Below are 17968 nucleotides of genomic sequence, written 5' to 3' on the forward strand. Positions count from 1 at the left end.
GTTAAGCATCTGACTCTTGATTTCACCTCAGGTCATGATCTCATGGTTTCGTGAGTTCAAGCCCTGCATCGGACTCAGCGCTGGCAGCGTGGAACCTGCTTGGGATTCTCGCTCTCCCTCTCTCTCTGCCCCTCCACCACTCATGCTGTCTCTGTCTCTCTGAAAATAAATAAACTTTAAAATAAAAATTAAAAAATACATGAAAAGAAATAGTAGAATGGAATAGTAGAATAGCTATTGTGTGTATTGGTCAACTGTACTATTTCTTTTATGTACAATATGATACTTGGTATTTTCAAATTTTGCAAAGTACTGTGGAAAGTGACATGAAGAACCATTGACTTTGCTTAGAGGAAAAGAGAGGGATTGAGGAAAAGCCTACACAAGAAGTAAAATTTAAATTGCATCCTTGAAAATGCGTAGGCATCTCCACATGCTCTTGGAGTAGCATATTGAGGATAACAGTCGGAGAGGAGTTGGAGTGCAGTGTTCCAGGGAAACACCTATCCAGATGCATTGTGAAATCAAAGTACATGACATATTTGGGATTGAGGAGTATAACAGATAGTCTGCTGAGGCTGGAGTTGTTTTACCCACACATGGAAATTTTAGACTTCAGTATTTGAGGTGTAACAATCTCAGGTAATAAGAATTCCAGATAAAAGCACAAAAATGTCATGTAATATAACAATTAACTACCCTGAATCATCTAGGATGGGTCAGCCGTCTTACAAATTTTGTATTTCAAATAATACTGACATCCATAAATTGAATTAGCAAGATCATAACATTGCAAGATAAGTATACAAAAAAATCAAAGTATTCTAAAACACTAACGTTGTTTTATCAACAATTATTCTTGAGTTGCATAACTATAATAGCTTTGTTATTCTTAAGATAGTTTATAGTTCTGAAATAACTTTTCTCTAAAAGTAAAATATATATAAATCTGGTGAAAACTAAAAAAAATACCTTGTTGGGGTCCCTGGGTAGCTCAGTCCGTTGAGCGTCCAACTCTTGATTTCACCTCAAGTCATGATCTCATGGTTCGTGAAACCAAGCCCACATTGGACTCTGCTCTGACAGCTCAGATGTACTCTGTACTCTGTATCTTTCAAAATAAATAAACAAATAAGTAAATAAATAAATAAAAATAAGATCTCGTTAACCCTAATGTCCTTAATGTATTTAAGGGACATATAGGTGCTTTGAAAGTTTTGAATGGTTATTGGAAATTTTTATCAAATATTTTATTATCTGAGAGCTTATGGCATTAAGCATGTATTCTTAAAATAATCCGTTCTCATTCAGTCACTGGATTTACTGGAATGTGTAGAGATTGGAATTTATTGCCAAGATAGGCTATTTTTATCAGTATTTATAAAACTACTTAGAAATACTCATTTTTATTTTTTAAGTATATTTGTAGAGTTTAATTCATAGGCCAAAGTACATTTTTGTGTACATATATACCTTTTCCCAAATTCTGTGCTGTCCATATATTTGAACTTTTTGGAGCCCTGACTCTAGAAAACTGTGGTGTCATTGAAAAATAGATTTGGACACTTGTCAAAAGCAGTGTTTCTCATCCTTTTTAAACCTATTGATAAGTATTAAACCCTTTTTCTAAGTATAACACTGTAACTATGGTAATACTGAATTCTTTTTTGAAATATGCTTTATACTCCCCTACTTCCAAACAAGGATTTTCCTTTATGTGCTCTTCCAGATAGCTTTCCCCTTAAGGAAGAGAATCACTGGTTCAAAAACTAGCAAAATACCCCTGGCATTTATTATTCCTCTATTTCTCTATAGGCACTTGGATTACTAGAGAGGTTTTCCTACATATTCATTCATTCACTCAGTCAACAAACATTGATTGAGCCTACTGTATGCAAGCTCTTATAATATAAAGATGATGATGATAGTCCACACAAAAATTTATATGTGAATATTAATAGCATAATTTATATAGTAAAAAAATAGAAACAATTGTCCATCAACATGCATATTTAAACAAAATGTGGTATATCCACCCAACAAAGTATAATTCAGCAATAAAAAGAACAAACTCCTGTGGATGAACATCAAAGTCATTATGTTAAGAATCCAGACAGATGCAAAAGACAACACATCGTTATGATTCCTTTATAAAAGTGTCCAGAAAAGGCAAGTTTATAGAAACAGAAAGCAGATCAGTGGTTACTTGGGGCTAGGGGTAGGAATGAGGAATGACAGCCAGTGGCCATGACAGAAGTGTATGGGATGTTGGAAATGTTCTAAAATTGAATGGTGTTGATGATTGCACAACTCCACAGATTTACTAAAAATCACCAAACTATGCTTACCATCGGTGAATTCTATGCTGTGTAAAGTATATCTGAAAAAGCTATTAGAAAATTGCTCACCATTAAAACATGAAGATTTTTTTTGCTCTCAAGAGAGAAGCATTGGCCTTAGAGAGCTCACGGTTAATGAAACAAACATATAAACAAAGAATTATATGTTCATTGTGCTTTGTATGCATGTTTGTGGTCTAATGAGAGCCCTGTAGAGGGAGTTTCAAGTTGTAGCTGAGAGTTGTTAGGCAAGAAAGACTTTACGTAGAAAATAATATTTGAGGTTAGCCTTGTAAAATGAGTGAGGAGTTTGCCAGATGGGGAGGCATTTGTTTCATGACATTGCTGGCATGCAGGAAGTAACAGTTCTTCTTTCTTTCCATTTTTTGGACTACTTTCATTTTTAATATCCATATGATGAAAGATGTAAATAATTACAAAATTTATGTATTGACATTTGTGGCTAAGGATGGTAAACAGATAGCAAATTCATATATCAGTCTTTTAACAGTAAAAGTTGATCATTCATATACTTACGATTTTCTGGCTTTTGGGTCTTACAAGTTACCTAAGCTTTTTAATCAGCAAAGTAATTTATAGTTGACCTTGTCTCACATTCTTTCATTATATATTGTGTATGTATTTGTGTATACTGTTTTTTTGTATGGCTTTTAACTGGTTAGGGCATAAATATTTAAGTTGTTAATAAAACAGAAGTGTTATATGTATCTTTTGATCTAGAAGCATCACGAAAAAATTACTGAATCATTAAGTGCACAGTGAACCAAGAAAGAACCAAAAAGTTCTATATTGTTTTTGATCAGAAGGATAATAAGATAAACAACTTTGCAGTGGAAATGCTTGGCTTTAATAAGAAATTTGAGATTCATTTTGCCTTTTCAGTTGGAGATTTGAAAATAGGTAAATAGTTCTTTTTCTTACAATATGGATGATTAGGAAGAAATCCTGAAAACCTCTCAACTACAAAACAGTAAGATGCTGCATAAAATATGCGAAATTAATTAGATACAAAATAAAACAATATGCTTAGTATGGCTAAAGACATAGAAGAATATCAAAACCATGAACAAAGAAGAAACGATCAAAATTGACTTTTTAAAATAACCAATTAGAACTTTTAATAATTAAAATATAATCACTGGACTTAATATCTTAACCAGTTAAACCTGTAAATCAGGTAGAGATTAAGAGAGAATTTATAGGAGCGCCTGGATGGCTCAGTCGGTTAAGCGTCCGACTTCAGCTCAGGTCATGATCTCACTGCTTATGAGTTCGAGCCCCGTGTCAGGCTGTGTGCTGACAGCTCAGAGCTTGAAGCCTGCTTCAGATTCTGTGACTCCCTCTCTCTCTGCCCTTCCCCTGGTCATGCTCTCTCTCTGCCTCTTAAAAAAAAAAATAAATGTTAAAAAAAAATTTTTAAAAAGAGAATTTATACACTTGAACATAGAGCTGAAGCAGTTACCCAGATTGCAACAAAAAGAGGAAAATACAAACTATATAAAAGAGCGTGAAGTCAAGAGGCCATAGTTTGTATCTATGATTTTGCCTTTTCCGCTACCCTTTGCCCTCAGCCAGAAGCCCAACTGACTAGGGTTCTTTAGTGGATAGAATGACCCAGACTTCAATTCCTAATGGGTCTGAATCGTCAATAATTCTTTTCTTTGATGTCTGCGGCCTCCCATTAATTTTTATTACTTGTCATGGAAATACTAGGATATATTCCAAAGAGTCTCCTGAGTTATGGACACAATCCTCCCTGCTCCTATTGTATATCAACAATTCACTTTCCCCTTGGTCATTGGGATCAATCACTAATCAGTAAACAACTTCTTTGCCTACTGGTTCAGTAGTATGATGAGCCCCAAATGGCCAGGTGTTTCTCATCTTCCAATTCAGTGTAACTGTTGTTGTATTCCTCTGAAAGAAGCATTTCTTCTTGAGAACTAACCAATAGGCAGATCTCAAGTTGCAGATTGGGAAGCAAAAATTGGGTGAGTGAATTTTTAGTATAGTAGTGAAAGGAGCCACTCCCACTTCCATTCCTTGATTTGTAGACTCTGTATTTTGACTGTGTTTGCAAAAATACCAATATAATGCTATAAGGCAGAACCCTATTCTTCAAGAGTTTTGTCTCTCATTTTAAGTCTTTCTTTGAGCTAGCAGTTTCTGGGTATGTGGTAGGACCATTATATTCCATGGATATGCTTATTGTTTTACTACCTTTGCTGTGAAATGAGTTTTTTGATCAGAAACAAAGCTGTGTAGTATACCATGAAAATGGATAAGACATTCCAGGTAATAGTGGTGCTAGCCAGAAATGTTATGAGCAGGGAAGGCACAACCATATCAAGAATACATTTATTCCAGAGAGGACAGATCTGCCCCCTGCATCCAGTTGCATTCAACCTGCCACTAGGTGGCTGACCAGTACTTATGGGGAATGATGCCATTTCTGGGGCTCAGACAATGCTGGCATCTGCTGCCAGATAAGAAGCTGCATTATTAGGTGCATAGCTGCATACCAGGTGCTAGAGGCTGTGTTGATTTGCTCCAGTGATGATACCACATCTAGAATGGCAGCTGACATCAGAATGAGCACTTGATTACATTTGCTGTGATCCACAGTCATTCTTCAAGATCCATACAACTTCTGCACAGACTAAATAGATGAATTAAATGGGGAACGATAGATATCAACATCCCTGTATCTTTCAAGTCTCTGGTTGTGGCACTAAGCTCTGGAGTTCCCCTAGGGATGTGTTTTTCCTTCTTGATTATTATCTTGATAGGGAGAAGTTCTTGGAACTTCCACTAGTCCTTCCAACAATAATGGCCCTTATCCCTGGGTCAGAGTCAATGTGAGATTTGTACAAGTGGCCTGATGTTTCTATTTCAGTTATACATTCTAGAACTGAGAAAGTAATCATAGTGTGAGTTCATGGACCAACTGGGTCCCCTGTGAGTTAAACCTGAACACTATAAATCTCCATTTGACTGCTGGACCAAGTGGCATTTGGAGTCTCTAGAAATTTGCATCAGTCCAGAGATAGCATAATTCTAAGGAGGCCTCTGAGATTCCATCCTCCTCATGTATTCTCTATCTTTTCCCAATTATTCAGTGAAACATCTATCTAGGTGTTGCTCTGAAGGGATTTTGCAGCTGTATTCAAGGTCCCAAATCAGTTGACTAAGAACGGGAGATTATCGGGGCACCTGGGTGGTTCAGTTGGTTAACTGTGTGACTTTAACTCAGGTCATGATCTTGTGGTTTGTGAGTTTGAGCCCCATGTCGGGCTCTGTGCTGACAGCTTGAAGTCTGGAGCCTGCTTCAGATTCTATGTCTCCTTCCATCTCTGCCCCTCCTCTGCTTACACATATGTGCACGCACTATCTCAAACTAAATCAACATTAAAAAAAAAAAAAGAATGGGAGATTATCCCAAGGAAGCCTGACTACTCACATAAGCGATTAAAAGAGACTGAGCTATTCCTGAGGAGAAAGATTCGAATCATGAATATTCACGAGGTTGTACAACCATCACCATTATATAATTCCAGAACATGTTCATCATCCCCAAAAGACCCCATGCCCATTAGCAGTCATTCCCCATTCTTCCAACCCCCTAGACCCTAGCAATCACTAATCTGTATCTGGGTTTGCCTGTTCTGGACATTTCATATAAATGGAATAAGATAACATGTAGCATTTTGTGTCTGGTTTCTTTAACTTACCATGGTTTCTTCAAGTTTCATTCGTGTTGTAGCATGTATCAGTATTTCATTCTTTTTTATGACTGAATAATATTTCCTCTGTGTGTGTGTGTGTGTGTGTGTGTGTGTGTGTGTGTGTGTTTCACTTATCCTTTCATTGGTTAATGGACAATTAGGGTTTTGTTTTTTTTTTTTTTACTATTTTTCTAGTTTTTTTTTTGACTTGTGAATACATATTCATGTATATGTACAAGTTTTTGTGTGAATGTATGTTTTCAGTTCTCTTGGGTATATACCTAGGAGTGAAATTGCTGCATCTTAAGGTAACTAACTCTATGATTAACTTTTCGAGAATGGACAAACTCTTTTCCAGATTATAATGTGGCTGTACCATTTTGCATTCTCACTTTTCATGGCTTTTTAAATTCTGTATCTTCATCTGTAAAAACAAAGGGTACACTTGAGGTTTTACAGGGAGGGAAACGTGGGATAGAATGATAGGATGAAATGTTATACCAAAACATTTTTTTCCTATCCAGTTCTAAATATTACATGTAACATTTTTTTCCTAGAAATTTTAGGGAAACAAACTGGAATAAATACTAAAAATTCAGAAGTCAGTGAGAACTTTACCAGCTTTTTTATCTTGATGTTTTGAAATTCTTTTTTCTTTCTTTTTTTTTCTTTTTTTTTTTTTTAACAGAGAAGCTTGCGGAGGCTCAGCGCAGGTTTGCTACACTTCAGAATGAGCTTCAGTCATCACTGGATGCACAGAAAGAGAGCACTGGCGTTACTACACTGCGACAACGCAGAAAGCCAGTCTTCCACTTGTCCCACGAGGAACGTGTCCAACATAGGAATATTAAAGACCTTAAACTGGCCTTCAGCGAGTTCTACCTCAGTCTTATCCTGCTGCAGAACTATCAGGTACTTCAGTTTTTACCCTGGAGAATGGAATCTTCAAATAATTGAGAAATTTGGAATTAACCTTGAACTATACTAATGGGCCAATCCAAAAAGGGAAATCTTTAGCATGTCATTATTTTTTAGGTTCTTAATGTGATTTCAGTTGTTCTAATTGGCTAAAAACCACATATCAAAGGTAGCAAAATAGTGTAACAAGGTTTCTATTTTGGTGGCGCCTGGGTGACTTAGTTAACCGTCTGACTTCGGCTCAGGTCATGATCTCATGATTCGTGCTTTCGAGCCTCACATCATGCTCTGTGCTGACAGCTCGGAGCCTGGAACCTGCTTCAGATTCTGTCTCCCTCTCTCTCTGCCCTCCCCCGCTCCCACTCTGCTCTGCTCTCTCTCTCTTTCTCAAAAATAAACATCAAAAAAATTTGTGAAAAGATTTCTGTTTTTGCAGATCAGTTTTTGAAAACTTTTTGTACAACATTCACTATATTCACTCACAGTTTGCTTCCTAATGGTTTGCTTCCTGTTTTTAGAGGCATCTGTGGTAGTGGTGGATAGAAATAAGAAATTGTATATGTTTACCCAACCACCGCTGGCTATGTAAGAGCTTTGTATTCCTCCAAACCTGTAGCAAAATTTCCACAAAGGCAATTAGACAGTTAACTTTCCTGAAACTAACACTAATAATATTATAAAAGATACTGACTTTTCCATTTACAACTAACAATCCTTCCAATTTTATTATCCGCAGACTGCAGTATGACTCTGTGATAAAAAAAATCTTTATGGAATTACTGAATCACTATATTGTACACCTGAGACTAATGTAACACTGTATATTAACTACATTAGAATTAAAATAAAGGTTTTTTTTAAGTAGAAAAGAATTCTTGTGAGAGAAAAGAAATTAGGTCACAGCAAATATATATAGAGACTGAATATCTATGCAATTAGGATATATTACTATTTTAAAAATCCAATCTGTAAAGCCTTACTACCATGTACATTAAATTATGGAAATTGAAGGCATTTATTAATTTCTAATTCTTTACAGATTTGTTTACATAGTTGACTCTATAACAAATTTATAGAAGAACAGATGATTTGTTCAATAATAAACATTTCAGTAGGCAAAAGCTTCTCTAATCTCTAAATTTAGTGACTTTGCGTACTATTCTTTTTCCATTTTATTGTGATTAGTACTGATAATCCGTGGTTACAATCATCACAGGATGAAAACTCAAGATTATACAACAAAAAGTATTCTAGGGGTAAATTGGGAGTTTTAAAATAAGAAGACATTATAGTCTCATATCTGCAGTAATCTAAGCTGTTAATGCATGTACTTATTTCCATCTCTTTCATAATTCTGTGTTCTTCTTTGATAATTTAATATTTTATCATTCAAAGAAGAATAGTAAAGCATATCATGAGAATTATTTTCCTTTGAAATTTATCTATAGCATTATAATTTATATTTAAAAAGAAACAAAAATGTATTCTTTCTTATAATGCTATAAAACATTAACGTTTCATATTTCATTGATTATGCTTGAGTGTTACAGGGAAATACCCCTCTTAAATTTTGTTTTATTAACTTTCCCAGCAGCTTTTGTGTGGGGTCATTATAAAAAGCTCCTTGGGGGGCCTGGATGGCTCAGCTGGTTAAGCTCAGGTCATAAACTCATGGTTTGTGAGTTTGAGCCCCACATTGGGCTCTGTGCGGACAGCCCAGAGTCTGGAGCCTACTTTGGATTCTGTGTCTCCCTATCTCTCTGTGCCCTCCCCCACTCATGATCCCTCATTCTCTCTCTCTCCCCCCCCCCCATCAAAAACAAATAAACATTAAAAAAAAAAGTTTGGGAAAACAAAAATAACCATTAATTATAAAAGTTCTGATCCATTCTCTGTTCTTTGAGGCTGGCTATTCTGTAAGAATATATTTATATTGAGAGTGAGGAGAAAAGAAAATTGAAAGCAGTCTTTAATTCATGGTGTATGCACCCCAAGGAAAGTTTAAGATGATTTATTAAAGTATGAGAAAAAAATTATATACAAACTAGGAAGCATGCAAAGTCTAATTTGGAGTCAGTATTCAATTTTTTTACTGATAGGACTATGTGATCAACAAATTTGGAAGCCTCTGGTTTAAAGAACCGTGAAAAGCCGGTTTCTTGCTTTTTCTTGCATGTTGATCAAAAAAACAACAATTTGAGAATGTAGAAAAGTATACTATTTTGATATTGTGGAAATGGAGAAAGAGTGCAAGCTCTCACCCACCATCAGTGAAACCCTATGTATGTGATCACTTCTACTGACTCTCTTCACACTCCCACCCCCAAACTGAGAATGGATAGAAGTAAAATGAAAGTTAAAAGAAATAGATGATTTTCCATTTTTCCATGCTGGTTCATAAATGGTTGCACATTAGAGGTAAAATACATAGCTATGCCAGTCCTTCGGAAAACAAAACTAAGAAATGTAGTCAATGTATGATAAATCCAAACATTTTTCTGACAGTCTTCTTTTGATCATGAAGCAAAATAATACGAACTAGCCTTTTTGAGAATATTATACATAAGAAAATGGAAATAAAGATGTTTTGAGTTTAAGACTTTTATTAATTTACTTGAAATAGAAATACTAGGATTCATAGTTCAGGGTTTCTTTTATTACTGATGGTATACTACCTTGAAATAAACAGATGGAATAAGAAAGAAGAGTCTTATCTTTTTAGTAGTAAATGCTTGTATGAAAGCATTGCCGTTTCTCTCAGTACTCAGTCCTCAGTCAGCTCATCAATGCATAGTGCTTATTGTTTTCCTTCTTTTATGGTGGTGGAAATTACAGTAGTTTTTCTCATTTCTTTCTGTAGAATCTGAATTTTACAGGGTTTCGAAAAATCCTCAAAAAGCATGACAAGATCCTGGAAACGTCTCGTGGAGCAGATTGGCGAGTGGCTCATGTAGAAGTGGCGCCTTTTTATACGTGCAAGAAAATCAACCAGCTCATCTCTGAAACTGAGGTATAGTAATTTCATTTGTGTGCCACACATTTTCAATAAAATTAATGTCTTATTTTTAATGAAATAATTCCTCATCTCTGTTCCCTTTTTGTAATTACTTGCTGGCTTTGAATATAATAATCTTATTCATGACTTTTTTGGTTTGCTTTTTATTCAGTATATAGTCACCAAGAGGTTATCAGAATACCATATGTATAAATGGTTCAGAATTATTTATGTATTACTCAAGGTTAGTATAACCTGTGTCAAAATTTAATGTGTCTTTCTAGGCTGTAGTGACTAATGAACTTGAAGATGGTGACAGACAAAAAGCTATGAAGCGTTTACGTGTTCCCCCTTTGGGAGCTGCTCAGGTTCGTATTTTCTTCCAGTTGTCTGGTCAGTTGGTTTTGTCTGTTTAGTAATCAACATAATCTATTTAGCTGGTAAAATTCTAGTTTCATTACTTAAAAAAATATGTCAGCCAAAGTTTAAAAGTAGTTATTACTATTGTTATTTCATTTTTAAAATATTAAATGCCACATCTCACTTCATGATGAATTATAATGTCTTCTCACCTTTCTCTTCTTATTCTGTACTCCTTCTCTTGTTTATTTTTATTGACATCCTAACTTCTGGGTCTCCTTAAATGATTAAGATGAGGTTTTTATTCGTGATATGTGGTGGAGGATTCAGGTATGCTCGGGTGCTGCATGTCTTCATCCAAAATGCCAAGGTTCTAAAAAAATTTCTAAAAAAAATTTATTAAATGATGTCTACACAGTAGTTATACCAAAACATTTAAATGATATATTCTGTGTCATAAAACCAGTTTCAATAAACTTAAAAGGATTCAAGTCATAGAGCATATGTTCTCTGACCACAGTGGAATGGAAATCCATAACAAAAAAAGCTTCCTTATCCTAGTAAAAGGCAAAAACCTACAACTAATATTATACTTAATGATGAAACACTGTATGCCTTCTCCCTAACTAGGGACAAAAAAGGAGATTCAATCTAACCACTTTTATTCAAAATTGTACTAGAGATTCTAGCCAGTGCAGGAGGGTAGGAAAAAGAAATAAAAGGCATTCAGATTTAAACAGAGAACTAAAACTGGTGGGGTTTTTGCTGATGACATGATAACCTGTGTAGAAAAATGCAGTGAATTATTAGAATAGCTACTAGAACTAATAAGTGAGTTTAGCATGGTTGCAGAATATTAGATGAACATATAAAATAAATTGCATATATTTGTGTGTGTATATATATATAATCAAGAATAATTAGAAATCAAATTTTTAAGTGCTGTTTATAATTAAAATAGAAATATATAGGGATAAATCTGACACAAGATGTACAGCATCTTTACATTGAAAACTAAAACATTGCTAAGAGAAATAAAGAAGACAAATGCATGAGAGATATACCATTTTCATGGGTTAGAAAACCCAATATTTCTAAGGTATCATTTCTTCCTAAATAGATCCATAGATAAAACACAATCCAGCTCAAAATCTCAACAGGTCTTTATATTTATTAGGTATGTATAACTGGTTAGCAAATGTAAAAATTTATATGGAAATACAAAGGACCAAGAATAACCATAAAAACTTTAGAACAACTAAGTTGAAAGATTGAGACTACTTCATATCAAACTTATTAAAACTACTGTAATCAGAACAGTGTGGTATTAGTGTCAAGATAGGCAAGTAGATGAAGGAAACTGAATAAAATGTCCAAAAATAGATCAATGAATACATGGACAAATGATTTTCTTTTTTTTTTTAATTAAATAAATTTTTTTTCTTTATTTTTTAGGGAGGGAGAGTGTGTGAGTAGGGGAGAGGGGCAGAGGGGGAGAGAGAGAGAGAATGAGAATCTTAAGTAGGTACCATGCTCAGTGTGGAGCCCGACACGGAGCTCAATCCCATGACCCTGGGATCATGACCTAAGCTGAAATCGATGCTCAACCCACTGAGCCACCCAGGCGCCCCTGGGCACTAATTTTCAATAAAGATGTAAAAACAGATGTAAAGATTTAAGTACAACTAATTTTTAATAAAGATGTAAGGACAGTTCAGCTTAGAAAGGATAGTCTTTTCAATAAATGGCACTGGAGCAATTGGCTTCCAACTGCAAAAGAAAAACATTAGAACTCCACATCATATACAAAAATTAATTTTAAGCATACCTAAAGGAAACCAAAAACTACACATTTTTGAAGAAGATACAGGAAAACATCCTGATGGCTGGTTTATGCAGAGATCTAACAAATAAAACCAAAAGCACTTCATCAAAATTTAAGACTTCTCTTCAGAAGACAATATTAAGAGAATGAAAAGAAAAGCAACAGACTAAGAGAAAATATTTACAAAATATATCTGACAGAGGATTTGTATGCAAAACGTATAAAGAACTCCAGTACTCAAATATAAGAAAACAAACGATGTAAACTAAAAGTGGGCAAGAAATCTGACCAAACACACAATCAAAGATGGATAAGTAGCAAGTAAACGTAAATGGATGTTCAATATCATCAGTCATAGGGAAATACAAATTAAAACCATAATGAGATAATATATACCTATTAGAATGATGACACACTAAATGTTGGAGGAACAAAAGCTCTGACATCTCATATGCTGCTATTGGAATATCAAATAATACAACCATATTGGAAAACAATTTGGCAGTTTCTTTTAAAATTTTTTTTTTCAACGTTTATTTTATTTTTGGGACAGAGAGAGACAGAGCATGAACGGGGGAGGGGCAGAGAGAGAGGGAGACACAGAATCGGAAACAGGCTCCAGGCTCTGAGCCATCAGCCCAGAGCCTGACGCGGAGCTCGAACTCACGGACCGCGAGATCGTGACCTGGCTGAAGTCGGACGCTTAACCGACTGCGCCACCCAGGCGCCCCCAATTTGGCAGTTTCTTAAAAATTAAACCTTCATCTACCATATAATCTAGCCATTACACTCATAGGTATTTACCCAAGGCAGATTGCAAGCATATTTTCATATAAAGATGTGTATACCAGGGGCTCCTGCTTGCCTCAGTTGGTAGAGCATTCAGCTCTTGATCTTGGAGTCATGAGTTTGGGTGTTGAGCTTACTTTTAAATACATACATAAATACATAAAATCCTTTTTTAAAAAAAAAGATGTGTACACAAATGTTTTGTAGTAGCTTTATTCATAATAGCCTAAAACTGGAAACAACTCATATCTATCAATTAGGTGAATGGATAAACAATTATGGTATATCCATTCAATGGCATACTACTCAGCAATAAAAAGGAATAAACATTGATATATGGAACAGTATGGATGCATCTCAAAATAATTACCCTGAGTGAAAGAAGCCAGACCAAAAGAGAGTACATACTCTATATGGTTTTGTTTACCTGAAACTCTGGAAAATGCAAACTACTATATAATGACAGAAAGGTCCATGATTGTCTAGGGGTAGGATGGGTGTGGTGAGAGGAGAATTGTTACAGAAGGGTGTGAGGAATCTCTTGGTGGGGGGGCGGGTGATACATATGTTCATTGTCTTGATTATGGTGACAGTTTCATAAGTGTTTACTTATATCAGAACATCAAATTAGATACTTTAAATGTGTATGCTTTAATATATACCAGTTATATTTCAGTAAAACTATTAACAATAAGAAAATTAATCTCAAAAATTAAGGTGTTTCTGAATGCATGAAGAGTTGGTAAAGCTAAAAAAAAAAAACAAAAACACGGAAATGGTTATCTTTGGCGAGGGGGGAAGGCTTATGGATCTGGAAGGGTTAGAGATGTCAAAGTTAATAGAAATGTTCTGTTTCTAAAGATGAGTGATAGGTATAGGCACACTTTATTATTCAGTTCCTTAACAGTTCAAATACATTATATGTGTTCTTTCCTATATGATAAATCACACAATTTTTTAAACTAAAGAAAAAAAATTTTAAATACAAATGACTGTCTTCCCTCTGGATGCTTTCAGTCTTAAACTAACAATTGCAGATACCTGTTACTGATTAGTAATATGTAAGTCAGAGGGTGTCTCAATTTTTTTTCATTTAAAGGTTTTTAGAAAACATTTAAACCATCTTAAATATAATATCACCTTAAAAACCAGCAGAATCTCTTTATAACACTCATTACAAATATTTAAATCCACAATATTTTCTCTTTCCTGTGTTTCTCATCCCTTTGCTTTTAAAATATCAGGTACTTTCTTTTATATTAGAAAGCAGTTGATATAAATCTGCATTATAATGGAGAAAAATATTCTTTAACCTTTATACTCTGGAGATTCAGATATATCAGTCTCTTGAGAATCTCTAGCATGTCTTTATTATTATTTTTTTTAAAAACACAGAACTAAATTTTTTTTTAATGTTTATTTATTTTTGAGAGAGACAGAGACAGAATGTGAGTGGGTTAGGGGCAGAGAGAGAGGGAGACACAGAAGCAGAAGCAGGCTCCAGGCTCTGAGCTGTCAGCACAGAGCCCGACACGGGGCTCGAACTCACGAGCTGTGAGATCATGACCTGAGCTGAAGTTAGACGCTTAACTGACTGAGCCACCGAGGCGCCCCTCTAGCATGTCTTTAAAAATTCACTTTAGGGACACCTGGGTAGATCATTTGCTTAAGCATCTGACTTCAGCTCAGGTCACAATCTTGCAGTTCATGAGTTTGAGCCCCACATCAGGCTCAATGCTGTCAGCGTGGAACCTGCTTCAGATCCTGTCTCTCTTCCTCTCTCTCTGTCTCTGTCTCTGTCTCTGTCTCTTGTCTCTGTCTCTGTCTCTGTCTCTTGTTGTCTGCCCCTCCCCCACTCAAGCTCTCCCTCTGTCTCTCAAAAATAAACATTAAGATAAATAAATAAAAATTCACTTTAAATTATCCCAGTATTAATAGTGTAAGTAGTATAGAAAATAGTTGTTAATCTTGTCACTGTCTCCATGGTTCCTTCTACCAATTACGTGAACTCTGAGTAAAGAGTGACTTACGAAATTTAAAGATGTATACATTGTAAAAATGAAATTGCACTCAGGTTTCTCCTATAAGGAAAACTCAGTGTATGTATACTTTGATGTCTATGATTATAATCTTGTTTATTTAGTAACTCAGATTTCTGTAAAAGAATTTGAATAACTGGCTACTCTGTTTTCATATTATAGGAGGATGAAGGATGTTTCTCTGGTTCTGATTTATAAAAATTCAGTTCATAAAATATTTTTGTTTTCATGGTAGAGCTTTGGGATTCATAGTACTAATTTATTAGATCATATGCTAAATGTATGCAGTATTTTGCCCTATACCTGGCATGCTGTTTTTCTTTCTACAGCCTGCACCAGCATGGACTACTTTTAGAGTTGGCCTGTTTTGTGGAATATTCATTGTACTGAATATTACCCTTGTGCTTGCCGGTAAGTCATTTAAAATTTTAAGCTAAATTATTCTTACTAATATGCCCATGTTACATTCTGTCCTTCTGTCAAAGCTGGTATCAAACCAACAAAGCTGCTTCTGAAAGAGAAATCTGTCAGGGTTGTTTTTTGTTCTTATAAATGACTGGGGGAGATGGGGCAGTGTTTGGTCATTTGTTTAGTTTGCTTTTCCTTTTGGACATATTTCCTTTTAAAACATTACTAGTTTGTGACTTTTGTTCTCCATGTTTTCTAGTTTTTATGTACAATTTCTTTATACATTTTCAGAGTGCAGTTATCAAGAACCTCAACTCCCTTGTTCACAGATGAGAGTCAATAAGATTACAAAATTTGTGCACTAAAGTTTATTTACTTTGCTTCTTGGAGTCTTTCTCACATCCTTTCCAGAACATATTTACAATTACTCCATATAATTTTAAGATACTGGGTTGTATAATTTCCTATCCTCTAAAAGTTACAAATTAGAAAGAGGTAGAAGGGATTGCTGGAAGCAAGTGCACTCCCAACATCTAGAAATGATATAACAGCAAGGGAGGCATTATCTTACTAAACCTCCCAACAGAATTTGACATAGCCCTCAGCTGCATTTGACATTGTGAATCATCCCTTCTTGAAACTCTTCACTTGGTTTTGCTGGGAAACCACCCTCTGCAGCTTTTCTTGTTAAACTTTGCTGGAAGTTCTTTCCAGTCTCCTTTGCTAACTATTCTTTTCTTTGTGACATCTAAATGTTGGGCAGTACTGCTGGACTAAATCCTCAAATTCTCTCTCTGTCGACATTCAATTCCTACCCAGGCAATTTATTCAGGCTTATGGCCATAAATATTACCTGTATGGCAGTGACTCTCAAGTACGTCTACTCTCTCCTCTGATATCTAATTGACTATTTGGATAGTAATAGGCATTTCAAACTTACATGGACAAAAATATTTTTTACCCCCAAATACACTTTCTTTTCTATATATCATCATTTTTTTTTTTTTAATCAGATTCTCAGGCCAAAAACCTTTAGCCTCTCTTTTCTCTCATACCTTATCTCCAATCCACCAGCAAAGCCTGTTGCTCTGTCTTTAACAGTGTATGTGTAAAGTACAGTTGACACAGAGTGTCAGATGTTTCAAATGTACAACATAGTGATTCAACCAGTTTCCATTATGCTGTGCTTGCCACAGTGTAGCTATTATCTGTCACCATACAACACTTTTATAATACCTTTCATCCCTGTGACTTGTTCATTCTGTAACTAGAAGCCTGTACTTTCCACCCCCTTCACCCATTTTGAATCTGACCACTTCCACCAATGCCATCCTTGTATAAGCAGCCGTGTCCTGTTAGTGTACCGCACCAGCCTTCTGAACTGGCCTCACTGCGCTCACTGCAGCCACTCTTGCCTCCTCATAGCCACCAATATCTTTTTTTTTTTTTTTTTTTTTTATGTAAGATTATATTGCTGTCCTCCTCAACATCTCTTTATGGCTTCTCTTACAATAAAGTTGAACCTTCTTTCTATAGACTAAAAGACCCTGTAGGGTCTTGCCCCTATGGGCTTTCTGACTATATCCTGTCATCCTCCCCACACTTGGTCTCACTGTGTTTCCAAGTACATCTATGGTGTTCCTTGAATATCATCCCATCTATTAACCCTTGCAATTGCCTAAGAGGCTTTTTCCCTAAGATGTCTGTGTGGCTTACTTCTTCACTTCATTCATACAGTCTCTGTTCAAATGCCACTTCTTCACTGAGTCCTTCCTTAATCACCCTACCCTAAAATAGCCTGTTCTGTCTCCTCAGCCCACATTAGTTTTTTTCAGAGCACTTTTAAGTACATGACATAATATTACATATTTATGTTTCTTTTATCTGTTTTCCCACTGGAATGTAAGTTCCTTGATACCTGGACTTTTGTCTCCTGTTCACCATTGTATCTCTAGCACCTAGAATACTGCCTGGGTCATAGAAGGAGCTCAGAAAATACTGGTGGAAGAGGCGACTGGATGGCTCAGTTGGTTAAGCATCCAGTTTGAGCTCAGGTCATGATCTTGCAGTTCGTGGGTTCCAGCCCTGCATCGGGCTCTGTGCTGACAGCTCAGAGCCTGGAGTCTGCTTCAAATTCTGTGTCTCCCTCTCTCTGCCCCTCCCCTACTTGTCCTCTGTGTCTCTCTCTCTCTGGCTCAAAAATGAATAAACATTAAAAAAATAAACAAAATATTGGTGGAAATTGGAATGGATGAAAGAGGACAGAGATGGAATTAAATGATAAACCAAAAACACACAAACAGCAAAAAAGACACAAATCTCAAAGGTTCTTGCATTCAGGGACTTTTACTTTAAGGGCAAATAGTCATGGTATACCTCAAGAGTCTGTGTACTTATGCTTATAATGATAACTTGAATCATTAATAAAGGATTAAATTTTGCTCAGGAAAGTCTACAAAGAAACTTAGAAATAGATGGTATTGTGGAGTGCCTGGGTGGCTCAGTCAGTTAAGCATCCAACTCTTGATTTCGGCTTAGGTCTTGGTCTC

General features: G+C 35.6%; 1 protein-coding gene across 1 annotated transcript in view; it reads left to right on the forward strand.

Annotated features, from left to right (window-relative positions):
- XPR1 (xenotropic and polytropic retrovirus receptor 1) overlaps window positions 1–17968 on the forward strand; it is a 218168-nt gene that overhangs the window by 138510 nt on the left and 61690 nt on the right. Inside the window, exons 4-7 of the mRNA XM_045452568.1 lie at window positions 6774–6997; window positions 9864–10013; window positions 10283–10366; window positions 15341–15422. Of these exons, the coding sequence (XP_045308524.1) occupies window positions 6774–6997; window positions 9864–10013; window positions 10283–10366; window positions 15341–15422 (540 nt within the window). The remainder of the gene's footprint in view (window positions 1–6773; window positions 6998–9863; window positions 10014–10282; window positions 10367–15340; window positions 15423–17968) is intronic.

This window comes from Leopardus geoffroyi, chromosome C3 (genome assembly GCF_018350155.1).
Source record: "Leopardus geoffroyi isolate Oge1 chromosome C3, O.geoffroyi_Oge1_pat1.0, whole genome shotgun sequence".
NCBI classification, from domain to species: Eukaryota; Metazoa; Chordata; class Mammalia; order Carnivora; family Felidae; genus Leopardus; species Leopardus geoffroyi.